The sequence below is a fragment of the Mauremys mutica genome, chromosome 25, assembly GCF_020497125.1.
Source record: "Mauremys mutica isolate MM-2020 ecotype Southern chromosome 25, ASM2049712v1, whole genome shotgun sequence".
Classification (NCBI taxonomy): Eukaryota; Metazoa; Chordata; order Testudines; family Geoemydidae; genus Mauremys; species Mauremys mutica.
The window spans coordinates 9,650,030-9,677,440 of NC_059096.1; the positions used below are offsets into that span (position 1 = coordinate 9,650,030).

A 27,411-nucleotide genomic window follows, 5' to 3' on the forward strand; every position below is an offset into this window, starting at 1 on the left:
CATTTCCAGCAGATCGAGGGATGTGATCATTCCCCTCTATTCAGCACTGGTGAGGCCTCATCTGGAGTACTGTGTCCAGTTTTGGGCCCCACACTACAAGAAGGATGTGGATAAATTGGAGAGAGTCCAGCGGAGGGCAACAAAAATGATTAGGGGGCTGGAGCACATAACTTATGAGGAGAGGCTGAGGGAACTGGGATTGTTTAGCCTGCAGAAGACAAGAATGAGGGGGGATTTGATAGCTGCTTTCAACTACCTGAAAGGGGGTTCCAAAGAGGATGGATCTAGACTGTTCTCAGTGGTAGCAGATGACAGAACAAGGAGCAATGGTCTCAAGTTGCAGAGGGGGAGGTTTAGGTTGGATATTAGGAAAAAAATTTTCACTAGTAGGGTGGTGAAGCACTGGAATGGGTTACCTAGGGAGGTGGTGGAATCTCCTTCCTTAGAGGTTTTTAAGGTCAGGCTTGACAAAGCCCTGGCTGGGATGATTTAGTTGGGTTTGGTCCTGCTTTGAGCAGGGGGTTGGACTAGATGACCTCCTGAGGTCCCTTCCAACCCTGAGATTCTATGATTCTATGAATTTACACCTGCTGAGGATCTGCCCCACAGCCCTGCGAGAAGAAGTGATTATTGAAAGGCTCAGTTGATCACATGCCGAACACACAGGGAGATTCGGCCTGAGAGTGACTGAAGTGGGGAAGCACCAGGACAGAGATACACAGGGGGATGAAGGTTAATTTATACTGGCCGTGAGGGACGGCAAGTGCTGGAGTCCGTGGAACCAGCTCTGCATGGGAAGGGGTGGAAGCTGCACTGCTTGGGGTATTTGAAATGAACTGGACAATGCACCGGCAGGCACGTTACAGGGAACAATCCTGCCCAGGCAGTGCGGGGAGCCCATGATCTAATGGGTCATAACCATCTTGCATTCCTAGGCTCGCGCGCTCAGGCTTGCTGCACTCGAACCTCGTTTGTACCTTTCTGGCATCTCTTCATGGCGTCCTTCTGCCCCAGGGTGACCTCCATGTGGAAAGTGTAGCAGTGATTCCGAAAGGGGATCCAGGAGGAATCCTCCACCGACTTGGGGCAGCTCCCACTGTAACTCCACTTGTGTGACGGGGGGGACCCTGCAAAGGAGCCCAAGAATGGGGAAGGGGCTTTTCTTTTCCCCCCGAGGTTCTCCACCCCCTCTCGGCCCCGCCACCGCTCTGCCCCCTCCCTGAGGCCCTCGCCTGCTCGGTGCTCTCCGCCCTCCCCCCAGTCAGCTAATCTGGGGTACCGCCAAACAGCTGTGGCTGAATCCGGAGAGAGCACCCCAAGGGGGAGAGCAAACAGCTCTGTCCAGGGAAGCGGTGCGAGCAGGAGCATTGCTGATGACCCACCAACACTAGAGTTTAGTCTCGTCTGTGCCCTGCCTTGCATGGACGGGCAGGGGGGGGAGGAGCAGGGGGCATGTTAAAGAGAGGTCTCAGGCCATGTCTGGAACACCTTCCTGCCCAGCCAGCTCTGCGGGATCCCTAGGAAGCACTGCAGGGCACAGCACGTGCTCCCTGGATGGATTCTTGCTGCTCGGCCTGCAACCCGCCCAGCCATGGGGTCTGCAGCTGCCCGGCGAAGCAGCACCAGGAGGGCCCGATGTCCTTCTTCCTCTGGCTCCCCCCTGCGTCTCCTCTGCTCCCGGGAGACCGGCGCACACACCTGTGTTGACCTTGCAGATAGCCCCTTGCAATTTGGTGTCACAACCGGCCGTCCGCCACGTCCCGTCCACGTCCACATAGGAGCAGCCCGTGACCTGCCGAGGCTCCCCGTCCTGCCAGTTGACATAGGAAAGGCTCTCTTCTGTGAACCACGAATAGCTCCGGCCTCCCTGAAAACCACCGACATAGGGGAAAGCTCAGGGGCAGCTCAGACCACAACCCCGCCCCGCCCCTCCAAGGGGACAAGCCCCTTCCTCCTACCTCCTCATTAGCCAGGCCGATCCAGAGCGGGGCCCGCAAGCTGCTGATGGCCTGAGTGAGGTAGGCCTGGGTGTAGGGATCCAGCACGCTGGCCAGTGTGGCATTGCGGGTCTCGCACAGCAGCAGGGCCTCCTGCCACTTCAGGGGTTTCTGCAGGATGCGGTAGGTGCTGTTGAGGTAGGAGAGCGGGGAGCTGGGGGAGGGGAGGGAGCTGGTCCGGGATGAGCTCAGAGCTGGGTCTGGGGGAGGAAAGAGACATGCTCAGATCTCCGTCCAGAGTCTCTCTTTGCTCTGGCGCGATGCCCCTCGGCACTGCCACAGGGCGTCCCATCCAGCGCGGGAGTGGGGCCATGTGAAAACGCCCCCGTGAGTAACTGTCGCACCAGCTCGGGGCAAGCATCTCACTGGGCAAAACACGCCGCTGAGCGCCCCACCCCCAGCGGGCGGCACCCAGCTCCAGGAGAGAAGGCAGCCACCAGCTGCAGGATTTTGTTCCAACCAGGAGCCAGGCTGAGTAATGTGCGTGTGAGCGTGGGCGGGGGGGTGCCAGCCTGGGGGCACCGCGGAGCCTTCAGAGTCTCACAGGTGGGACCGTTTAGCACATGAGGATCCGGGCCCCAGGGTGCTGCCCACACGCAGCGCGAGACGTGGGCCGGTGGAGCCGAGTGAGCTGCAGACGCAGCCCGCGGGGGACAGAATCACGTTAAGGAGAAGGGCAGGTTGCTGAGACGTGGCGGGAGGACGCGGGGCGCTTTGGTGCTGAGCGGTGCAGCACTGCACCAGAGATGGATTTAGCTGGGCCTGGCACAGTATTAGACCTGGGCCCGACCCCACAGCCTTGGCTCAGGATCTCAAAGCACCGGGTGGTGCGTGTTGGAGCCGGTATTGGGGCTCCGACTCAGTGCTCTGGCGTGGCTGCTGAGATACCCCGGGGTGGGGCGTTCTAGGAACGGCGGTTGCGTTTCTTTGCAGCGTATTGTCGGACACTCTCGGCTGGACAGACGTGCCAGCACACAGACAGCCTGGCGCCTGGGTGGCACACAGGCTTCCTGCACCGATCCGTTCCCCAGCTCGCGTTGCAGGAGAATTTGGACCGTCGGCCCCACAAGTGTGGCTGGTACCAGAGAACCCAGGCGCAGCGCACGCTGCCCAGAGAAGCTGGATGCTGACAGCCGGGCGCAGGGCTGATCTGGCAGGAGCAAAGCCCAGCTGCAGCCAATGACCCAACAGGGGTAGTTTGTAGGGGGCCGTGATGCCAGGTCACCGGGGCTACGGTTACAGAGCTCATTTCTGACCTGCACCTGCCCCGCCTTCTCTGCGGTAGGTGCCATGGGCAAGGCACCTGCACACGCCCGGTGCTGTCGGCCCCTCTCCCCTACCTATGCTCCGCTGGCAGATGTAGCCGTGTTTCTCCTCCAGGCAGTTCCTGTCGTCCCAGCGGCCCGTGAAGTGGGGAGGGGAGCCGTGCCAAACCAGCACGCAGTTAGTCTGCAAAACACAAGCCAGCGAGGTCAGCGCTGCCTCTGCAAGCCCTGCCCTGCTCTGCATCCCGAGCCCATCCCCTGAAACCGTCCCTGGGAGCGGAAAGGATCCTGGCCCCACATTCTGGCTGCCTGGCACCGTTATGGCAGCCAAAGCAGGTGGAGCGAGCTGGCTGGCTGCAGACTCCTCGAGTGAGGCCAGCCCCATGGCGCCCTCCCCCAGCGAGGCCAGAGCACTGCCAAGTCTCTGCTCCCTTCCTGGTGCGGCAGCCACCCGAAGATGCACTAAGTGGTGCCGAGAGCCAAACCAGGCTGCTGCCAGCCTCCGGACTGGCACCATAAACCCCACCCCCTCCTCTGGGGCGCCGAATGCAGCCAGGGATCCAGCCCGTAGAGTGCTACCGGGCACACTGCTCCTACCTATCTCCCGGACCGTCAGACCCCGTTAACTGCCCTGGCGGCAGCACGGGGAGAGACGGGGTAGCTAGAGAAGGACACTGCCCCACCCCACCGCCAATGCAGGCTGATCCCTCCAGCGTATTCTCCCCGGCTCTGTCCAGTCCTCCCCAGCCCCTTGGGAGACGGTTCCACAGCCCGACAGCTTCCGCCATCAGGACCCATTTCCCAGGGTCCCACCCAGGTGTCCCTTTGCTCATTGTTCACCCCAGACTCCTAGGTACCCACCTGCGCCCGGCTGCTGTCTATGGGGGTTCGCAGCCCTCAGAGCCGTGCCGATGCTCACGTCTCCTCGCTTAGCCACTGTTTAGCCAAGCAGAGCTGCCAGCACTGAGTCTCCTATTAGCCAGTGCCCAGAAGATAAACCTCAGGGCTTCAGCAAACCTCTAACTATTAGGGACCAGGAGGAGACCTGCCTGGGGGTGGATGATCTGCAGGGGTCTTGCTCCTCCCTCTGAAGCTGGCCCCTGCTGGGCTCCGATCTGGGAATTCCTGCGTTCCACCCACACCCAGGTAGAAAGCAACGGGCTGGGCTAGTCCAGAGAGAAAGGGGCCCAGGGAGTCGCTCACCGGCTTGTCGTTCGCTGTGGAGGTGCCGTACCCGGAGGGCTCCCCTGGGGCCCAGTTGACGTAGCGGAGAGGTTCCGACTCCGCCCACTGGAACTCCTGCTTGGCGTCGTGGAGGCCGAGCCAAAGGTCAAAGGTCACATTGGGAAGGATGGAGGTTATAAAAGCTGAAAGAGGAACACACAAGGGAAGCAGGGAACCGGCTGGTCAATGGCGGCGTCACGGGGCACTGCCGAAAGCGCATGCTCCTGACCCCTCCGTCTGCAGGGTCAGCACCTGGCCCAGCTGTTAGCCCAAGCTCCTCACAGGCAGCCCTTGGGGTCCTGGCCTGGAACTGCCCAGCCCTGGCAGAAGAAGAGGCCCCAGGGGGACGCCCTACCTTGCTCTAGGTGGTTGGAGATGGTGGCCAGCACGGCGCCCTGGCTCTCACACGCTTGCTTCGCTTCCTGCCACTTCACCTGCTCGGCCTTGTCGTGGCCCTTGATGCTGAAACACTGGGCAAGGCCCGAGGGCAGACGAGAGAGACGTTCAGGGGGCGTTTCCCCAACCCAGCGAGCAACGCACCCACCCGCCTCCCTGCCTGCTCCCCTCTCTGGTGCTCCTGGGAACCTGTCTGAATCACTAGTTGTATGACTGCAGCACCCAGTTACGGACCAGAGCCCCAGGGTGCTAGGTGCTGTACAAACAGAACAAGAATGACCTCCGCGAGTATACCCCTTACAAACCCGCACACAGACGCACCTATTCCCCACCTTAACCCCCTCCCTTCCCCGACTGGCCACAGACCCCCTCTGCCACCAACACACCTTGTATCCTTCCCGCTTCCCTACACACACGCACAAGCCTCTCTCCTACACACACAATTCCCTCTCAATGTAGCATTTCACTTTCCTCAGCCAGGTCGTGGAAAGCCCCAGCAATGCTGCCCCTAGACTGGGGTGGGCAAACCTTTTGGCCCGAGGGCCACATCTGAGTGGGGAAATTGCATGCAGGGCCATGAATGCAGGGCTGCGGCTGGGGCAGGGGGTTGGGTGCAGGCAGGGGGCTCAGGGCAAGGAGTTGGGGTGGAGGAGGGGTGCAGGGGGCTCAGGGAAGGGGGTTGGGGTGCAGGAGGGGGTGCACAGTGCGGGAGGGGGCTCAGGGCAGGGATGGTTGTGGAGTGTGTGGGGGGGTCGGGGCAAGGAGTTGGGGTGGAGGAGGGGTGCAGGGGGCTCAGGGAAGGGGGTTCGGGTGCAGGAGGTCCCTGGGGTGGGGTGTGTGCAGAGGGCTCTGCGGGCTGCCCTTGCCTGTGGGTACCTCCCCCGAAGCTCCCATTGGCCGGGAACATGCAAGAGCAGCGCACGGAGCTCTCTGCCCCCCTCCCCCAGTGGTACAGAGGCAATCCCATGGGCCGGATTCGGCCCGCAGTTTGCCCACCACTGCCCTAGAGGGTCCTAAGCCCTGCCTGGGAGCTCAGAACCGCAGCGGGCACTTTGCACGAGAATAGGCAGAAATGTCAGCAGACGCACATGGGGGGTGGTACAGACAAGACAGACGGCCGCTGCGTCTGCAGGCCTCCTGAAATACCTTGTTAATGAACGGGACCCAGCCCCGTGCGCAGCCGCCAGGAACGGGAGCGGGCAGTGGTGGCAGAGAGGGCTTCACAGCAGTGGCGTTACTCCGTTTGCAGATATACGGCAGAGCAGTTAGACACTTCTGGTCCCCCCAGTCCTCTTCAGGGAAAAGGAGAGAGCATGCGACTTCCCTCTCCATGCTCCAGGCAGCTGGTGGAACTAACTCCCTCGACTGGAAGGGGCTTTGCTATTGCAAGGACCTTGGGGCCTCCCGTATACCAGCTACCTCGAATATTAACCTCAGGTTGGGACATCTGTGCCGGGCGTGTGCAGAGGGGACGGGTGTGTAGGGGGGGGTCTGTCATGCAGGACTCACCTGCACAGTCCATGGTGGGTACATGGGATACTGGCTGGATTAGTCAGAGCAAGGGACTTGGGGTCAGGACTTGATTCTCAGCTCTGCCAGTCACTTGCTGGGCAAGCCAGTGCTCCCCGCCCCCCAAGATTCCCCCCGGGGCTGACTCCAGAGGTACCTCCCATTGACTTCACTGGTGGGTGCTCAGCACCTCTGAGAACAGGCCCAAGGTGTCTCCAGGCTGGGCTCCCAAAAACAGAGGCACTTACGAAAATGTTGGTTCCCCCTCCCTCCATGCCTTAGCTCCCCCCTCAGTGAATCGGGGCTCATGGTACTGAGCCACCTGGCCGGAGGGGCTCCCAGAGGGGTCACTGACGGTGCTTTGAGATCGCTGCTCCAGTAGCGCGGCCATTCGCCTAACACGTACAAACCTCTCACCTCTGCTGGCCGTCACGTACACGCACTTCTTCTCCTTGCTGATTGGCCGCGGCTTGCCCGGCGCCCAGGAGATGAAGTTCAGGAGGGAGCCGTCGGACCACCTGCGGAAGGCGAGGGCGGGAAGTATCAGCAGCTGCATGTGGAAGGGGGTGGGAGACGAGGCTACTGAGCAGGCAGGCAGGCTCTCGCACTCGGAGCCGGGTCTGAGAAGTGGTGATTCCTGCAGCGCAGGCTCCTTGCTGGGCAGCTCTCCCTGCGCCCCCTGCTGCTGCCCATTCAGCTGGGTGCACTCACCCGCCATGGGCCGCTCATAATCAAGAGGGTGGGCTTCAAAGCAGCCAGTGTGGTGGAACAGCTGAGGAGTAAATCTGCTCCCGTCCAAGCCCAGGGGAGCCTGGTCACCGACTGCAGGGGAGATGGGGCCAGGAGGGAGCCGTGGGTGCAGGTATCACTACTGCCCTCTGCTGGTAGCACAGGCAGACCTGCGCAAGCATGGGGCTGGAGCTCCTATTCCACTCCCAGGCCAGGCACCGCTCATTGCAGAACCCCTGTCCAGGGGAGCTCCCAGACTAATGTTAGACAATATGTGTCCGTCGAGAGGAGAGTGGGGAAGGGGAATGGGGTGCAGACTGTGTGTTAACACCATGAAGGCCCATGCATAGCACCACAGACTACACCTGGGTGAATTCTCACTCCTGGGGCAGGTGGTTTAATACCCCATCAACTGAGCGCAGCCCACACCCGCTCAGCACGTCACACTGGCCCTCTTCTAACAGCTTTAATCTCATGCAGAGCTCCACGAGCCTGCCACAGGCATAGCCAACAGGGGCTGGCTGGTTAGTGCAGCAGCAGCGGCTCGTGCTTTAAGACACAGATTTGATGCCCACTGCCGACGGCCCACCCGGGGAATGGTGCTGCACTTGCTGGAATGAAACTCGCAGCAGCAGCTGCCTGCTTTCTTCATGACTTGTGCTCAGCGTGACTGGAGCTGGCTTGTCAGCGTTGGCTGCTTGCTCTCTAGGCTGGAAAGGCATTTCCAGCTGGGATGAGCTGGGGAGTCCAGAGTCCTGCCCCATTGTCCCCCCTACAGCTGGAATTTAACGTGGGGTTCCCAGTTGGATTTGCACTGAAACACAATCCTCGTTACAGGGGGGCAAGGCACGAAGGAAGGTGAGAGGATGCATGGGGAGGGTGGGGGGGGGAGACGACTCACTTGAATCGCCCGTCGTTTTCATAGGTGTGCAACCCGATCCACCAGTGCTGCTCCTGGCCCCTGGAGAACTGGGGAATCAAAACACGGGACACGTCAGCGTCCCAGGCAGAGCCGAGAGAAGAGCAAATCCAGCAGGGCCCCATTCAGGCAATGCCTTCTCCGCCGGGACCTACAGGAGCCGCCTGAGCCCGGCCCTTGGTCTGGGCTGCGGCCAGCAGTTTCTCCAGGATTTCCCAGGGCCTAGAACCCAGCACAGGTGCCCTGTGGCTATTGCGGGCTGGCTGGGCGATGAGCCGTGTGCAGCCTCCCCTTCCCTCCCAGACCCTGCGGTGCCTTTCTCAGAAGGGGAAGATGCTCAGTACTCACCCACCCACCCTCCTCCTCCCCCACCCACCCTCCTCCTCCTCCCTTCTCTTCATGCAGCAGCTTGGGGGGACCAATGAGATGCTTTTGCTGGTGCCAGTCAGTGGCTTCGTGCACCAGCCAGTGCAATGCACCACAGCCCTAAGGCCAGCGCTCAGTGACACGCAGGTGTCCGACAATGGCCCACGGATGCCCCACGCTTGGCTACGTTCTCCTACCTTCTTCAGGCTCTGGCCCAAAAAATCCAGCTCGGCTTGGTTATGAACAGACACCAGCTCGGCTTGAAACCAGGTGCAGATCCGCTGAGCCTGCACCCAGGTGGAGTGATGCTCAAAGAATTTGTATTCTGCGTCCTGATATTTCACCCACTCTTTGCTGCCTGTGGACACAGAAGCAGACAAGACGAGGCTGGGCATTGTGACGCGGGCTCAGCCGGGGAAAGCAGTGACGGAGCGAGGAGACAATCTGTTCTTACAGTAACAGGCCCGTCAGCAGCCCTCTGTACAGCTTCCTTTGCATCTGTCACTCTTGCCACAGGTGCTGGAAAGCAACAAGCAAGGGGGTCTCCCTTTGGCAAGCTGGAGACGTTTTAGTACCGTGAGAAACTGACCGTGCCAGTGAAGAGTGGAGCCCACGCTGTGCGAGCTTTCCCTATGCAGCTCTGCCAGTGCCCCTCACACCTGATCTGCAGCCCCTCCCGCTGTTCCAGCTCTGGGATCTCCCTGCATCCCTGTTCAGGCCCCTCAGTCCTGATCTCCAGCTAGTCCCCGCCTGGCCCTCCTCTCCCAGTTCTGCTGTAGGCCCTCAAGCCGGAGCTACACACCCCGTGTCATGGCAGCCTTGCCTTGACCACGGCCTTGTCTGTTCTGCCAATTTCCCTTGCTCCTGACTGCAGCACTCTCTGCTATCAGAGCGAGACTCTGGGCCCCCAGCAGCACAGCTCTGCCGATGCACTTCAGTCCTGCCCTGCTAGCCCAGCCCTTCCCCCTTGCCTCCCTGCTCCGCTGATTCTGCACAGCTCTTCCACCCCGACGGCACCACCGGGGTTCTGGGGCAGAGTGCTCTAAGCAGGCCATGCTGCACGGGGATCGGGCCATGCTGCCACGTTCAGGGGCTAGGCGGAGGGCAAATGCCTCGCACTTCGGCTCCTCCCTTGCACTTCCAGCGGGGACTCACGAGGTGGGTGGTTAAGGCCACGGCTCCCACGCTCCTGGGCACAGAACGAGCCCGAGGGTGCCCTGGGTTGCTCTCCAATGGGATCAATGCGTGTTTGTGGCTGAGGGCATTTACCCACCAACGCCATCCCCCCTTCTGGCACTGCGCGGCTGCTGGCCCTTACTGAACGGCAGTGACACCCAAGCCAAGGCTGAGCAAACCCTTCGGGGCGGGTCAGTATCTGGGGTGGGGGAGCAGCACACCACGGGAGTTCGCCTGCAGACGGAAGGACGGGCTCTGTGTCGTCCTTGTTACACAACAGCACAGCTGTGCCCCAGTGGGGAGCCTGGCCAGTGTGGGAAGGACGGCACCACCCCTCGCTCTGGGCACTGGGCATCTCAGGATTGCACAATGGCCCCTCCAGAGACACACCCGAATATTCAGCCTCTTTCCAAACTCAGCATTCCAGCTTTGCAGCCCAGTAACCCCTCACTGGGGCCAACTGCATCCCGGGCCTCGAGAACAGCTGCCTGCTTGGTTTAGTAACTCTGTCGCTTTGGGTTATGGCCCAGAGCCCCCCTTCCCTGCCACTGCTGAGACCCTGATGCCCAACAGAACAAATTCACTCCTGGGAGAACTCTAGTGACTCCTCTAGGGTTGCGCCTCCTCACACGATGGGGGAATTTTGCCCATCAGACATCCAACTCTCTTTGCTGAGACATCCGTCCATTTCACCCACAGCCTGCTTGTTTCATTAAACAGCATTTGCAAAACTTCACATACAGTTTGGAGAACGACTAATCTTGTGGCTGGAAGGCAGGTTTGGGAGCCAGGACTCCTGGGTCCTTGTGTGATGCTGGGCAAGTCATGCTGCTGCCGTGTGCCTCAGTTTCCCCCTCTGTAAAACGGGGCCAGCGATACTGACCGAGCTCCAATGAGGGTTATGAAACTTTGCTCATTAACGTTGTTGGGTGGGAGGCACCATGGAAGGACAGACACGTCCACACAGGGGAGATAGACGCTTCATTGCACAGGCACTCAGTCATGCAAGGTGGATACAAACAGGGGAGATGCACGCAAGAGGCAGACTCTTCCCAGACACACGCACACCCCACGAGATCATAGAACCATAGACTATCAGGGTTGGAAGGGACCTCAGGAGGTCATCTAGTCCAACCCCCTGCTGAAAGCAGGACCAATCCCCAGACAGATTTTTGCCCCAGATCCCTAAATGGCCCCCTCAAGGATTGAACTCACAACCCTGGGTTTAGCAGGCCAATGCTCAAACCACTGAGCTATCCTTCGCTCCTCCCCCCTGCAACAAACACATGCCCTCGGGATGTGGGCACGCTCATCGGGGGAGGCAGACAGCAGGAGATGCGCAGAGACTCCAATGCGTACGGAAACCTCCAGGAGATGATTCAGTAACACACCTTGGGTGGGGATCTCTGGCTCCTTCACATCAGCACCTGTTCAAACACAGAGGAGAAAGGGGATGAGGGAGGGATGAGCGATGCTCCTGAATTCAGCTCAGCTCCTGCCTGCAGGCCTCAGCAGCTCAGATTCCTGCAAGGAAGACGCTTTGCCCCTTTACGTTCAGGCCTGCGCCACGTCTGAAGAATCCACTCAGACTGATTTCAATTAAATAAAAGTAACTTCCCAAGCCAAGTGGTTTTGGCTGGCAGCAGCTTCCTCTGGCTTTCATACCACTTCTGAATTATGGATCACCTGCTTCCGGAGCCTGCTGACATTCTCGCGCTCTGCTGTCCAGGACCTGGGGGGGCGGGATGTGTATGGATAATGACCTCTAATCACAGGGCTATCAGAGCAGTGCAGCAGCTGTTGGCACCTGCAGGGGGTCTGCGGTGATGGGAGGGAGAAGGGGAATTTTTATTTCATGAATTTGGAGCTGGTGAAAGGTGCAGGACAGATGTAGACGTCCCTAGGGAGGGACGCCCCCCTGTGAATCCACAGGGCAAGCGTTGCATGGACAATAGCAGCAGCAGCTTCACACAGCCACTGCCTGCAGCCCTGACCGGGAATCACACAGGCCAGAATTCAAAAGCAATCAGCACTCCCAGCTGTGGCCGGCTTTTCCCAATTGCTCGGCCCCCAGCGTGCTGAGGCCTTATGAAAAATCTGGCCCTAAATCTCACCATGGGGGGGCTGGGGAGCGGTGCTGGGGGTTGAGGACTTGGGAAAAAATCCAGCCCTTATCTGGGTGCCTAAGAGTGAACTGAGCTCTTCGGAAACTTTGTCCCTTGGTGTCTATTGGAGATTTGGTCAATTTAGCAACTGGACCGAGGCTCCGGACACTTTGAAGACAGGCCACTGAGGAGCTCTCAGGTTGCTGGTAATGACTTTGGGCCAGTGCCAACCTGCCCTGCAGCGCAAGCCAGACTCCAAGTGCCAGACTCAGTCCCCCCAGCCAGCCAGCTCCCTGCGAATCGACCCAGGGTTTCAGTTTTTGCTCCAGCAGCAGCGTCCTCAGAAGCCCCCGGATTTGCTATTCGGTCTGAAGGGGCACGAAGCATGGAGAAGATCGAAGAGATAAAAGTGCATCAAGCAAGACCGTCCCTTCTGCTCTCTAGGGGTTTTGCGGATGTGTATAAATAAACCACTCAAGCGCCACTCTGGTGGTTTACAACAGCACCAGGAACCTGCAATAACAATTCAGCCTTAAAGGCAGAGGAGTTGTGTGCCTGTGCACGCATATATTTAGAACAGGTTTTCTAATCTATCTACACATGCACACACCCCCCGACACACACCCCCTCCAGGCGCCCATTACACACACACACACACAAAATGCATCTTCTATAAACATCACAAAAAAATAATAATAATCAAGCTTAGAAACGTTTTGTAATTGCTTAAATCTCATTTATCCGTAAGCTTCCGTCCGCCCCAAACTTCCCTAACAATCTCAGACATTAGCCCTTCAGGGCAACTAAGCTCATGGTACATTTCAAGCTTCAGTTACCTTGGCTGGAGGGGTCTCAAAACACTAGGGCTTAGATTCTTCCATTAACAATGGGAGAAACGGATTATTTTCCATCCTGCTGTAACTCCAACAGTGGAAGGGATTTTTGGCTCAAAAAAGAAAAATCACCTTTATGCCGAAGCCAAATCTGAACCGTGCCAGCCCCGGAGGTGAACATTTCCGAGCGATACGAGCATGTGAACACAGAGGGGTGGGGGGTTTACAATGGAAATAGTTTTAATGACACCCCAACTACTGTAATTATATGCATGCCTGCTACAACTGGCCTCAGTATCTCTGTGCCCCTCAGGACCCCATCCGGAACCACCTTACCTCCCGGGGCGTTGAGAGACTAAATTCAGTAACATCTGTGAATCACTCAGACACGGTGCTGCTGTGTGTCACAGAAAAGCCCTGTCAGAAATTAACAATTCTGTATTCAGAGCTGAGTTGGATGGGGTGCAACAAATGATGGGAGGCAGTGTAGCCTAGTGGATGGGACTGGGACTCAGGAGACTGGGTTCAATTCCCGGCTCTGCCACTGCTTTGCTGGGTGACCTTGGGCAAGTTACTGCCCTGCCCTGTGCCTCAGTTTCCCCATATGTAAAATGGGGATAACAATACTGACCTCCTTTATAAAGCACTCTGGGATCAGTGGGTGAAAGACGCTAGATAAGAGATACAGTGTTTATTAGTGTTAAACAAAGCTTGAGGCCACACACTGAATGATCAGATTAAAAATTAATACTGAAGATCTGCTCATGCAGTGAGCACTTTCCTGTGCACTGAATACAGCGGGGCCCTGTGGAAAACAGAGCATGTGACCATGTAATTAAAGACTGTTTCATAATGCATATACAGAACAGGGCTGAATTAAGGTTGCGCAGGAAACCTTAACTCTGGAATTTCCTAACTTTGGAACGCTTTGGAATGCTTGCAGGGTTTTTTTTTTTGAGATGCGATGTATATTTCAGAAAACTCAACCTCTCCTCACTGGTTGTGTGCTGCGAGTTTTGGGAGTCTACACTATATTCTTCATACAAACCAGCAGGCTGAATCCCTGCTTTAAGCAAGAAACTCAATGGAACCATAAACGACTGAGTCATAACCAATTCCTCCTTATTTCAACGGCTATCCAGGGATTTGGTCCAAAACTCCTTCACAGCTTTGAAAATTTCACCCATACAAATGGACAAAGGATCTGTCTTCACTTCCTGTCCCAAACTGTCATGTGGGCTCACTGTGATTAAAAACGGTTACAGCGATGGACAGCCAACATTTTAACAAAGTGCTCCCACAAAATTACTCCTCGCCCGCCGGCAACCCTGCCTGTGTGCATGGTCATGCACAGATCAGAGGAATGAAGTCACTGGTGTTCCCATTTAAACAAAACTACTTGCTCATAAAAATAACCCGAACCGCTTGGCAAACAAACTTAAGTGCATTTGCCGAAAATATTTAGATTCCGCTCCTTAAGCCCGTCAGTGTGTTGACAGTACTGCGGGGAGTGTGGGGCGGGGGGGTGTCAGCGTGTGTAATTTGAAGAGTGTGAGCATCTGTGTGTGTAGAGCTTTCAGGGGAGCCTTGGTGGGTGCAGATTTCCTCCCTCCAGGAATTTTTCAGAAACATCTGCAGCTTGGTGCTCTTCCATTCTACCCAGGTTATTGTCCCAACCCCATCCCCGGAGTTTCTGAGTGCCTCCTGGTCGCGCTTCGAGCGATGTGACTGACACCTGTCATGTGTGCCATCTTTTCGCTCATCCTCGCTCCCTGTGTGTGTGGTAGGGCAGTGTTTTGGGGGGTTGTTTGGGGTTTTCCCCCCTCTCCTCAATCTGGTGCATTCTGAAGGCAGAACATTTCCTCCTCAAATGTAGCTACACATGCTCCCCAGCAAGACATCAGCTCTGGCCAGGAAGGCTTAAGGCATGTCTACACTGCCAAACGGGGTGTGTGGGTTTGACTCGGGTTAACTAACTCAGGTTAAAACAGCAGTGAAGACACAGCAACTTGGGTTAACTGGGTGAGTTCAACCCCAGGCTTGAGGCTGAGCTGCTACGTTACCCTTTCTTCACTGCTACTGTAACCCAAGTTAAGAACACCCTTATTTTCGTAGCGCTGACACAGCCTTGGTTACATCCAGAAAGAGGCAGCTCCATCTCAGGCAGGGAAAACTCCCTACACTGCCTTGGTGACAGACTCCAAACAAGCAGCCCCTGAGAGTCCCCGTCATTGATCCCTTCAGACCCCTTTCCTACCACACAGGGGGGCTGGGAGGCTGAATTCGCCCATGTCTGTGACGTGATCCGAGATCAGCGGACGGAATGAACGTAACATAAGAAAGGCCGTACCGGGTCAGACCAATGGTCCCTCTAGCCCAGTATCCTGTCTACCGACAGTGGCCAATGCCAGATGCCCCAGAGGGAGTGAACCTAACAGGTAATGATCAAGTGATCTCTCTCCTGCCATCCATCCCCACCCTCTGACAAACAAACAGAGGCTAGGGACACCATTCCTTACCCATCCTGGCTAATAGCCATTAATGGACTTAACCCCCAAGAATTTATCCAGTTCTCTTTTAAACGCTGTTATAGTCCTAGCCTCCTCAGGCAAGGAGTTCCACAGGTTGTCTGTGCACTGCGTGAAGAAGAACTTCCTTTTATTTGTTTTAAACCTGATGCCCATTAATTTCATTTGGTGGCCCCTAGTTCTTGTATTATGGGAATCAGTAAATAACTTTCTCCACATCACTCGTGATTTTATACACTGCATTCTCCCGGTTTGCCCTGCCCCCGCCCTGTGCCCCTCTCCCTGTTACCTTTGGGCAGTTTGCAGATCCAGTCCAACTGTGACTCACACTGCATCGGCATCCACTGCAAGGACGCCAGGTCCAGCACTGCACAGTTACGGATGTCGTCATCGTCATGGTTACTGCGGTCAAAGTTGTGGTAGAAAAACTGGGAGCCGGGAAAGATGGGCAGAGTTAGAGCCTGCAGACCCACGGGAACTGGAGTCACCCCACTGGGCTGGACAATTGGCCCTTATCGTCTGGTCTCCTGGTGCAACGGATCGGAGGGTTGATCCGTCTATAGCGCTCTGGCATTCTGACTCAGAGCACAGCCAGTGCCTGATGCTTCAGATACGAGCAAACCCCTCCCAGAATGCACCCAGCCAGCTGTGCAAAGCTGTACCCCCAGAGTGCCCAGCTAATCCCAGCAGCAGCCCCACCTCAGCCTCACTCCCTCTGCCCTACACCTTGCATCTGTGCAAAAGTGGGTGTGAAAAGTTCCAGGCCAGGACAGTTGTGCTTTCCATCCATTTTGGACACACGGCGCAGGGCACTGGGGAATAAGATCCCAATCTCTAATATGGGTCAAAAAATGATCCAGCCATTTTTCTAATATGTGGCCACAGTAGCTGCCCTGTGGTGGAATCAGAGTCAGGTGGGAGCAGGGACGTGTGTCCCTCTCTCTGTCAAAGCCCAATGCTGCAGTCACTGTCCTGTAGAAGGATCAGACATGAAGGATTAGGCCAGTGGTTTTCAACCTGGGGCCCGCAGACCCCTGGGGGGGGTCACAGATTATCTCAAAGATTTCCAAAGGGGTCCGCGCCCCGTTCAAAATCTTTTAGGGGTCCGCAAATGAAAAAGGTTGAAAACCACCGGATTTGGTAAAAGGAACGTCGAGCCTCTATGGCCTCTCCACGGTGCCTTTCAGACATTACACCAGTCCACCTCTGGTGGCTCTCCATCCGGCCAGCCAGGAGGAAGGGAAGAGTCCCAGGGACTTTGTCAAAGAGACAAGGGGACAACCCCGCAGCCTTACCAGTATTATCCTGTCTCAATAAAACAGCTTTCAGTGCCCAAGGAGATGTGTGAACGATCATCCCAGGGAGACGGAAAGACGAGGTGCTGGCCACTTGTGGTTAGTAAAAAGCTCATTTTGCAAGTCAGAGGATCAGATCCTCAGCGGGTGCAAATCGGCAAACTTCCGTTAACGTCAATAGAGTAACACCTGCTTGCACCAGCTCTGGATCTGTTCTGTGGTGCCCTGACCAAATTCCAAATGGGTAACAGTCACCTTCTGCCTCCCTAAAATTCCCCCTGCAGACGCTGCTTCCTCTCCTGAATTACCACACAGCACTGCTGAACAGCTGCTGTTGTCCACCCCAGAGGTGGCTGCATTTCAGCAACAGGCGAAGTGGATCCTCTCTATCTATCTACGTTGATGGTTTGCAGTCAGTGTGTCCAGCACTTTGAGGTCTTTGGATGCCGGTTTGCCACCCCCACAGAGCACGTGGCCGCCCTGCTTGCCTCTCAGCTCATGGCACTGCTGATCTGGCACCTGTTCCTGTGCAAAGCGCATCTGCACTCACCCCGAGGCCGTCGCTCCACCTCCAGCTCCTCTCTGCTCCAGGATCCCGCCGGTTCAAGCCGATCCAGAACCAGTGCTGCTCATGGATCTCCGGTTCCGATTCGCTGGAAGAAACCACATGGAGCTAGTGAACTGTGGGAAGGGGAAACACTTCCTGTCTCCTTCCTTTGGCATGGAGCTGGAGGGGGAGCTATTAGGAAGAATGCCCAGGGCCAGTTCTAATGCCCCCGGATGCACCGCAGTGAGAATGGGCAAAGCGCAGGTGGTATATCCCACAATGCATCTGCAAACATGATTTTATCCCTATCCCCAGGAACACCAGTGGAAAAAAAATCATGTGCACACCCACTTCAGGCACGCGTGTGTGCATGCTTTGCCTACAGCGTACACCCTGCCTAGGCACCGGCAAAACATACATGTATGCACACGTGCACGGATACACACAGACACAGGACATACAAAATGCCACACAGGATCGGACCAACGGCCCAGCTAGTCCAAATACCCTGTCCAAGATGCTTCAGCGGAAGGCACAGGAACCCCCTAGTAGAGAATGATGGAATAACTTGCTCATGGGGGTTTAGTAATTCTGTCGCTGTGGGTTATGGCCCAGAGACCCTCCTCCCTGCCACAGGGGTGAGGGAAGTGGGGGGGAGGGTTGCTCGGGTAGTTATTTAGAGATGCAGTTTCTCATTGGCTTATGCTCTGTAGCAGAAAGCTTTACACTCCTTGATTTCCATCTTTACTGTGCAACCCTGGGTGTTCTCATTATCCATGCAAATGCCTGGAGTCCTGCCAAGGTCTTGGCCTCAAAGAGGTATTGTGGCAATGAGTTCCACAAGCCAATCATCCCTTATGGGAAAAAAGGGTTTCCTCATTTTACGGCTTGCTCCCTATAATTTCACGGGGCAGCTCCTTGTTCTGACAAGGAAGGGTAAATAGCTCCACGTTTCTCACCTATCTACTTGCCACTTTATGTTAGTACAGGGGTGTCCATCACCATGGGCTCTGGGCACCGACTCAAAACTATTCAGTATTTCATACACGTGTCAGGTGCGTGTTGCCTCCCCAAAGTGAAAAGTTCCAGTCTCTTGTACTATGTACACACACGATACACACCTGCTCACACTCAGGTCAGTGTACGTGCTTTGCCTACAAAGTCGCACGTATAGACACGGCCAGTCATGCGCACGAGCACACAGACACACACACAAGCATCTATGCACACAAATACATGCAGACTCTTGTACACGCAGCCACCCTCACATGGGTGCAGGAGTGTATGTGCACGTGCACAGGCACCGACATCCGTGCACACGCCCAGGCCCCCTTTCCAACCGACTCCTCACCCGAAGATCTTGTTCAGGGTGTTGGCCACAAAATGCTCCTCCTCGTAGCTGCCCAGGCTGAGCAGCTGCGCCCCCAGGTCACGGCAGAACAGCTGGGCCAGGATCCAGGTCTTTTTGTCCTGCAGCTTGTCGTAGTTAAACACCTGGCATGGGAGAGAGGGGCAGACTCACTGCTCTGCTCAGAGCACGCCCACGGTTCCCTTCTGCTGCTTCCAAGCGGCCGCCCCTCTCGCCTGGGGCATGTTACACGTGATGAGATGCTGAGTCCGCTCCAGCCCGACCCCTGGTGCATCTGGCGGGGCGGCCGAGGCCTGTCTGGTCACGGTGGATTCTCACCTTTTGCAGACCAGGCACCTGCCACTACACCCCACCCCACGGCCAAAGGTGGGCAAGATCCACGGGCAGTTGGGGCCAGCTCCCCGGGGGGGCTCCACACTGTGTTTTAAAGAGCCTCAAATGCCCACGGGTGCCATTCGCAGCCTGGTGACGCACAGGGCCTGTCCCGTAGCACCGGCTGGCCTGTGCAACATGTACCAAGAGCAGCAGAATTTAGCAAGTTACAGAAGCTTAATGCTCCAGCGGAGAGGGGTGGAGGCTCTCCAGCGCTAGCAGGGCCTTATCTGCCATCCCAAATACCTAGAGTTAGGAAAGCCACTCGGCCAGCTCCTCTGCCTCCCGGCCTGCAGCATCCAGTCCTGCGGATGATGAACTGGCTGGGACAGGCAGCCTGCTTTCCATCCTCCACAACGACAGCAGCAGAGAGACAGACCCAGAGTGACGTAACTACCCCCTGCCTCCGGCCCCTCGCTGCTGTGCAGCTCCTCACACACTAAGGCCAAGGCGCCTTCTCCATCACTCCCTGCCCAGGAGCCAGCTACACTGCTGGTGTTTGGGCTCTGGATGCCCCCGGACTGGGGGAGTCCAGCACCTCCAGCAGCACTGGCTCCCCGGGCGTTTGGGGAGAGCAGACTCACAACTCTGTCCCGCCCTCTAGCCAGCCAGGAGGGCTGGAGGGGCGCACGGGGGAGGGACGCTCCCCTTGGACCTGGGCCGAGCAGAAGGAGATACATTGTCTGCCCTGCCCATGCAAACCTCCAGGAGCTTCTGCCAGGCGGCTGGGCCTCTGCGCCCCGCCTCCAGGGCATCCTGCCTGGGGAAGGCGTGTGTGTGACAGACTCAGTCTGGCTTCCCTGGGTGCACACTCACTCCCTACAACCACCGCTGTCTCAGCAGCCTCGCAGGGGCACCGGTGAGGGCTCCGCAGGTCGCCTGGTTTCCCTGCAGTGGCCTCTGTGGTCACGGCCGGCATAGGGTTGCCAGGTGTCCGGTTTTCGACTGAACAGTCCAGTCGAAAAGGGGACCTGGCAATGTCTGGGCAGATGTACTGACCGGACACCAGAAGTCCCGTTACCGTGGGATGACGGAAGGGAAGGGTGGAGAGGCTCTAGCTAGAAGGAAGGAGCAAGCAGGGGCAGAGCCTCGGGGGAAGAGGGAGGCAAGGGGGACTCAGGGGGACAGACAGAAGGCGGGGGGTGGGGAGGTTGGTTGTCAGCAATTAGGAAGTTGGCAATCCTAGGCTGGCAGCTTTGGGGTGGGATGCAGCCACCCCAAGGACACAGAACATGTGTGTACACCACACACTAAGCCTGGGTCTGTGGGGCCCAGACTTTCAGTGTTTCCAGCTCTGTGCTTAAGCGTCCACACTGAACTGCAAACCGGGGCTTACACGTGCCGGACCCGGGTCTCACAGCCGTGCTAACGCGTCCACACCGCACTACACAGAGTTTCTGACTTGGATCTGCAGCCTGAGCTGCGTCCACATTGCAAAATGACTGGGCTTGGTCTCCAACCCACCCACTAGCAGTGTCCTAGGACCCGGATCCTGAGTGCTTGCTAACCGGAGTCAGACTGATTTCCATGTGGACGGAAGGGGGGCTTGGATCTGAACCTGAACCAGGGCCTGGATTTAGTATACAGTGTAGACAAACCCAGAGAACCCTACCGTCTTCCCTGGGACACGCTGGCTTCTTACCAGGGCCGGCTTTAGCTAGTCCGGGGCCCGATTCGTGGGGCTTGTACTCACCGGGCGGCGCTCCAAGTCTTCGGCGGCACTTTGGATTGCCGCACTCCGGCCGGGGGAGCGGGGCCGCGGGACTTGCCGCGCTGGCTGGGTGCGGGGCCCTCTTCGGCGCAGGGCCCGATTCGGGGGAATCGGCCTAAAGCCGGCCCTGCTTCTTACCTTGTAGCAATGTCGGAGCTTGGGGTCTGAGCTCCATCCCTGGGGGCATGAGCCGGTGAGGCTGGGCGTCGGGTACGGGGCTGGTAACTCGGGGTTCACCGGGGTGCCCAGGTTCTGTCTGCAGATGTATTTGGCCTTGAACGTGCTGCAGTTCTTCACCTCCCATAGCCCCATGGAGCTCCCCGTGGCCAGGGCGACGCAGCCGCCTTTGTTGTAACCTGGAACGCTCGTGGAAAGGGGGCAGAGAGGGGGACACGGTTTGAGCCTAGATAGAGTGTGGAACCGGCCACCTACCCCTGGTGTCACAGGCCCCCGCCTGGGGAGATCTTCGCTGGCCCTTCCCCCTACCACCACCCGGGGAGTGGGGAGTACAGACCCCACTGCTGCCCTGGGGCATCCAGGCTGGCGGTGCCACCCTCCAGAGGGTCGAATGGTGGGGAATGGAGAAGATATGCAATGGGGATGGGGGACGAGTGGGACTGATCCCCTCCCCCTCAGGGCCCATAGGAAGTTGAAATGGACCAGAGCTGCCAGGGGCAGGCAGGAGCATCCCCTACAGGATGACTGCTGACTGGTTCCCGTACTGGGGCTGCCATGGGAGCTGGCCCCACAGCCCAAGAGATTGGGCTGCGGTGGCGTTTTCCTTTGTTCAGTTCCCTTCCACGGCTCTTTGTTACCCCCCCACCCCGTGCGCTGCTCCAGATGGCTCCCCTCCCTGCTTGGGGTCTACTCCCTTCACATCCAGGAAGATGCGGAGGTAGAAAGAGCTGCCGCCGTTAGCTGGCCACTGCTCCTCCGGCCATCGGCGTCTGGCCCTGCGCTCCTTGCCACGGCAATGCTCAAGGAACACAGGCTGCCATGTGTCTTGCTGGGGAGGAGAATGATGGGAAATTGGGGGAGGGAACGAACACCCCACCCCACCCCCCAGCTGGCTCCTGTGCCATTACCGGGCTGGTCGCGGTTCCAGTGGGTGTACATGACCTCGTCGCCGCTCAGCCAGCGGAAAGCGCCCGTCTCGTTGATGTCCTGCAGCGCCGTCCAGAAATACTCCCTGTCCCAGCCATAGATGAGGCTGCTGACGTACGCCTGCTCAAACCTGACACGGGAGAGCAGTGAGATGCCCTGCGGTTAATCTTCCTCCTCTGTGGCTCTGGCCCTGAGACACGGGCCTATTCCCGCCCTCAGCCCTAGGGCCTGGTGCTTTGACTCAAGCTGTAGAGACTCAGGCTTTTAGAATTTGGGAACCCCAGTTCAATCCCCAGCGGCTGTCACGCAAGGAGTACAGTCTCAGATGCTTCCTGCTCTGTCCCCTGCTAATTAACTCTGCAGCCTGCTACTCCTGGGGGAATTCTGCACCAACAAATTAAGAATTCTGCGCACGATATTTTAAAATTCTGCAAAATTCTGCATATTTTATTTGTCAAAACAACACAATATAATCACACCAGTTTCAATTATTTTTGGTCATTTATTTCAAAATACCTCTCAGCAAGTATGTCTGTAACAACACAGACAACAAAAAACAATTCAGGAAATGTTTTTTTTTTGACAAATAGATTCCTTACTAGGCCTATTAATACAGAACTCAGAGTAATAATTCATTTAAACTACAGTACAGAAACGTATTTCCCGCCCCCCCGAGAAGCAGTGCAAAGGCTTTGGGGAGTCGGGGTAACTGAGAAGCTGAGGGAGAGGGAAGTAAATTGCTGGGAAGGAGCCTGGGTGTGAGCTTGGAGGGTTGTTGGGTGTGGGTGGGAAAGGTACGGAACAGGTTTTTTGGGGTGGTGGGAAGAGATTGTTAGGGAGCTTCCCCCATGCAGACCCTAGCTGACCCCTAGCCTCTCCCATTCAGTCAGTCTCATCTGCCCCTGTGCCCATGTGTGTCTGTACCTCCCTCTCACCTATGGCACTGTGCTTCCATTCCCATTCAGCCCCTGCCCGTCTGACCACCCCACAGCACCCCCTGCTGTCTGTCTCCTCATAGCCCCTGTCTCCTGACCTGGCCTGGTAAACTCTGAGAAGAAGGCAGCTCTCTCTCTTCCCTTGCTGGTCCTGAGCTGCAGCTTTGTTCTATCACCACAGCGCCCTCTCGTGGGCAAAAGGCGGAACTGCAGCGACATTTTTGCAGAACCTTTTTTTGTGCGCAAAAAAATTAGAAATCTGCAGGGCTCATTAATTATGCACATACACAGTAGCACAGAATTCCCCCAGGAGTATCCTGTGGTAAGTACTGTTATCCCCATTACATAGATGGGGGAAAACGGGACATGACTTGCTTCAAGACCGTACAGCCAGCCACTCAGTGGCAGAGCTAGAAATAGAAACCAGGGTACTCCCTCTCCATCCCTTCTTCAGACCACAGGCCATCTCTGCTAATGAAGTATTCAGCAGCAAGCCGGGGGGGTGGGGGATGCGACTCCAGCGACCTCAGCTAGGGTTATGGGCGTGTCCCGGAGGGAATGGAAGCTGAACAATCATGGCAGCAGAGCTAATCCCCAGAGCGCACCCACCTGTTGGTGATGGTGATGAGGGTGACCCCGTAGTCAATGCACATCTTCCGTGCATCACTGTAGGTCACACGGTCTTCTCCTAGCCAATAGCAGGAGGGGCTGTGCCATTTCCAGCCCTGGGGAAAGAGAAGACCATGACGGTAAGACATCTTGCAGACTTTAGTATCATCTGAGCAGATGTGCTTTCCAAACGCCCTTTACCCACAATGCATAATTGTCCAGTGGAACTCGCTGCTACAAGATGTTACTGAGGCCAGGAGCCTAGCAGGATTCAGAAAAGGGATCAGACATGCACCTGAATCAGAACCACCTCTGCAGTTCCACTAGCTGGGATAAAACAATCTGCTGGGGATATAAACCCTCTTGCTTCAGGCCACAAGAAACCACTAGGGGGTTCCTTGCATCCTCCTCTGAAAGCAGCTGATGCTGGCCACCCTTAGAGACAGGCCTACGATAGACAGACGCTGGGTTTCATCCAGTCTGGCAATCCCTATGCAAACTAACTAGAATTACTTAGGACAACAGTGTTGAGTCTCATCCAAAACCCAGCGGCAAAGAGTCCCCTGCAACTCCTGGGGCACTGGGCTCAGCATGGCTTCAGAGGGAAGAGCGCCATGACCTGACTCACCACCATCACTTACTGAAACACCCTGGGTTTTTCTTGGGAGGTCTCCCATCCACAGGCTAACCCGGCTTGACCCTGTTTATCTGGTGAGATCTAACAAGATTGCAGCCTGAGAGGACAGGGCTGCAGAAAAAACATAGAGGCAGCTTCAAAGTAACAGAAAAATCTGCGTTGCCAACATCCCACCCCCGAGTGGAGGTTCAGGGAGGGGAATACAATCCCCTCCTTATGCGGGAAAGCCAAGTCCCACCGCAGTCCGCTTTAATAGCCCTGGTTTGCTGATGCTGGAGCCTCTCTGGAGTTGGGGACACAATAGGGTCTATTCTCTGCCAGAGCAGACGGGCAGGAGGGACTGTGCAGAGAGCTCCAGAAACACTTGGCAAAGGCAGCGGCAGCCACGGCTGCATGGGGTGGGAGGAAGGAGGCTTGATCGCTGCAGAGAAAAGGAGGAAGAGTGAAAGGAAACACTCCGAACAAAAGAAAGAGCCGGGAGGGTTTTCCTTGCCCAGCCTGAGGCCAGGGTGGGGGAGAAGGAAGGAGCGGCTCGGCTGGAGAAACTGGCCTTGCTCAGGCCTGGGCCACACTGCCACCTTCCCGCGCCCTAGGCAAGCTAACAAATCCTGTGTGGTCATGTCAGGCTGAGCTGTTCATCCACGCCGTGGGGCCCGCATCCCCCTCCCTATAGCCAGCCCGAGTCCCAGCACTCCAGTCCAGGGCACAAATGCCCATTGTCTCGGCCTTCGCTAGCTACGCACCCTGCCACAACCCACCTCCCACCAACAGCGCCGCCGGCCCGGCCGCGACAGCCCCCGTAGGTGGCAGCAAAGAGCCGGGCGCCGGGCAGGAGACAGAGTCGCGCACTAGCTTTGTGCATTACGAAAGTGCTAGGCAAACCCAGCTAATGAATCCTCCCAACCAGAAGCGCAGCTACGGCCAATATGCCAAGGAGGGATGTCAACAGGCTGGAGGGCATGTCCCCTTATCCGTACCTAGCTCCACAACCCCCCTGCAAGATAGGTAAGAATCATCCACATTTTGCAGATGGGGAAACCTAGACAACAACCAAGAGGGAGGGCCCTTCCCAAGGCTCACCGAGGGCATTAGCGTCTGGTCCAGGATGTGAACTCCCAAGTTCCTGGCTCCCATTGGCTGGGCTGGTTTAGTTGGGGATGGGACCTGCTTTGAGCAGGGGGTTGGACTAGAACCTCCTGAGGTCCCTTCCAACCCTGAGATTCTATGATTCTGTGATTGCTTTACTCAGAGCACTTGCCTGAAAGCGCTTGGAAACCTTTGCATCAAGTACTGCCCGTTCTGAGCTTGCTCCCGCTGGAATGCAGCATGCGCCAGGGGCAGTGGCCTCATGCAAAGCCCACCTCTCTTCTTGGTGGACTTCCACCCACAGCCAGATGCAGAGGCAAAACCTGGGGCAGAAAGTCCCCCACAGCAACCAGATAATTATCCAGGCAATTATGCAGACGATTCTAGTTCCACAGCGGCATGACAGGTGCCTTTCCCCGAGGTATGCAGAGGGCACAGGCGCCATATTTTATTTTTCCAGGTGGGTGCTCCACCCTGCTCCTCCCCAAGGCCTCAACCTCACTCCAACCCTTCCCTGAGACCCCACCCTGTCTCCACCTCTTCCCCACCCACCCACCCAACTGCTCGCTGCCTACTCTGAGCGCCTCCCGCCAGCCAGCTGATCAGTGTCCCCACCGAAAAGCTGTGGCTGTTGGGTGCTTGAGCCCCGGAGCACCCATGGAGTCGGCACCTATGGCAGAGGAGCTCCTGCCCCAGACAGCCACAGACCGAAGAGACAACATGCAAAGAAGGACCGGGAGGTGAGGGAAAGTCTCAGAAGGCAGCGGCTCAAGCTACAGAATGAAGCCCTGATCGCCAAGAAACATGGCAATTATTTCTTGAGGACCCTAGAGCGCGCTGGGGGTCCCTGGCTGGCAAACGGGAAGAATGTGATCCCTGCCCCGGGACAGCCCACAATCGAGAGACGAGACAGAAAGAAGGAAGAGCAGCTGGGAGCGCTGGAGTCACACAGAGAGGGCGGCTGGTGCCTCCTCGTGCGCGGCTTCTGAGCCAACACCACCGGTGTTAATTATCGTTTCACTCCAGCTCAGTTGATTTTGTTTGTAAGGAGCAGAGCCGCAGTGACGTTAGTGCCTTTCAGCTGAGAGCTTCCCGGCAAAGGTGGGTCGGGATCGTCAGCCTCAGCTCACCAGTGGGGTAGCTGAAGCCCAGGGGAGGCAGGGGTACAAACAGAACCCAGGAATCCTGGCTCCCAATCCCCACCAGGGAGCACTGCTTGCTGTGGGCGCCTGCACCCGCCTCTCACTGAGCCCTGTTGTCATGGCGTTACCGCAGCTTTCCCCTGGTGTAAGCAACGGGAGACTCTGGCTCTGACACCAGGAGTTGAACTCGCATCTTCTCGGTGGGTTCTAACCCCAGGCTGGCCTATAGTTGTGGGTTACAAACTATTACCACCTTCCAGATCCGTCTGCATGGAAATCAGCAAGACAGAAGGGGGAGATGGGGGCAGTTCCCTGCCCCTCCCCACCATCAACAGAAACAGCATTTAAACGAAAGCTGGAGGGAGGGAGAACGGCACCCTTTGGAGCGGCACATGGGTCACCCTCAGAACCTTCCGCCTAGCCCTGGGGACATGCCAGGGGAAGTGCAAGCTGCACTCCTCTGACACTGGCTCTCAAAGGGCTCTGGGACACAGCAGGTTAACACACCAGCCTCTCTCACCCATGGAGACTTGGGTTAAATTATTGCTGAGCAGAAGCTTGGCAGCCCCAGTCCAATCCCTCGTCCACATCTGTCTGCATTACAAAACCACTGCACAGTTTGGCATGACGGGCAGGCTCTTCTCGGAAGAGGCCCCAGCTGGGAGCAATGAGAATTCTTCACGGCAGCATTCAGAGGAGACCCAGCACTGGGGGCTAGGCCGGGGGTGCTGCAGCTCAGGAGTGACGGGCACTGGAGGAGCCCAGCACCGGCATGGCAGGGTGGGAGCTGGGAACTGGGACCACCACCTGCCTGCAGCCCAGCTGCTCTGAGCTCCCTCCCTGGTGGTCCTACCCTGCACTTTTGTGCACCCTTCTCAGCTGGGGTGAGCAACTGGGACCCTCCGGCCTGCTCACCCTGTCCCACTGCTCCTGGCCTCCCCCTCCAGCACCATTCTCCATCCCCTAGTGCTTCCGGTCCTCCTCTTTCCGTGTGCTTCCACCCTCCCTCCCAGAACCCACGACCCAAGTCCCCTTCTAACCCAGCCCCCAATACCTCTCTCCGCTGCCCATCACCCAGCTCATATGGTGCCCCAGTACCTGACTTGCTTGTGGATTTTACACCAATCAATCAGCGGGGAGGTGGGGGCTATGGAGCAGGTCGTTGGCTAACCTGGCAGGGAGGCCTGGGAGAACCGTGACCGATACCGTGAGCAGATGGTGTTTCCACCTGTGAAACACAGCACGTTTTCTTTATAGCACCAAGCAGCGCTGGCTGCCCTGCAGACGCCAACGGGCTGGTCCTACAGACCAACCCCAAGGAGCTGGGGCGGGACAGGCTGGGGAGGAGAGGGGGGCGGCCTCCCGCATTGCGTAGCGGCTGGCTCGGGAGACGTGAGTGTCTGGATCTGGTTTAGAAGGAATTTGGGAGAAGGAAGGAGGGTTCTGGGGTGGGCGTATTGGGCTGAGGGGGCAGGACGCCTGGGTTCCACCGTCAGCTCTGTCACCCCCTGAGCAAGCCAGTGCTTTCTGTCTCTGTGACACGGGGACAGAAATACG

The 27,411-nt window shown here is 57.1% G+C and overlaps 1 protein-coding gene across 3 annotated transcripts in view; it reads right to left on the reverse strand.

Annotated features, from left to right (window-relative positions):
• MRC2 (mannose receptor C type 2) overlaps positions 1-27,411 on the reverse strand; it is a 103,232-nt gene that overhangs the window by 9,751 nt on the left and 66,070 nt on the right. For all 3 annotated transcript variants that reach the window (XM_044999737.1, XM_044999736.1, XM_044999738.1), the window contains exons 10-26: positions 22,990-23,105; positions 21,427-21,575; positions 20,480-20,697; positions 18,241-18,383; positions 16,893-16,995; positions 15,337-15,475; positions 10,973-11,008; positions 8,603-8,763; positions 8,022-8,089; positions 6,809-6,909; positions 6,029-6,174; positions 4,842-4,956; positions 4,466-4,629; positions 3,338-3,446; positions 1,959-2,197; positions 1,699-1,867; positions 978-1,127 (exon numbers count right to left, since the gene is read on the reverse strand). In XM_044999737.1, the coding sequence (XP_044855672.1) occupies positions 978-1,127; positions 1,699-1,867; positions 1,959-2,197; positions 3,338-3,446; positions 4,466-4,629; positions 4,842-4,956; positions 6,029-6,174; positions 6,809-6,909; positions 8,022-8,089; positions 8,603-8,763; positions 10,973-11,008; positions 15,337-15,475; positions 16,893-16,995; positions 18,241-18,383; positions 20,480-20,697; positions 21,427-21,575; positions 22,990-23,105 (2,326 nt within the window). The remainder of the gene's footprint in view (positions 1-977; positions 1,128-1,698; positions 1,868-1,958; positions 2,198-3,337; positions 3,447-4,465; positions 4,630-4,841; positions 4,957-6,028; positions 6,175-6,808; positions 6,910-8,021; positions 8,090-8,602; positions 8,764-10,972; positions 11,009-15,336; positions 15,476-16,892; positions 16,996-18,240; positions 18,384-20,479; positions 20,698-21,426; positions 21,576-22,989; positions 23,106-27,411) is intronic.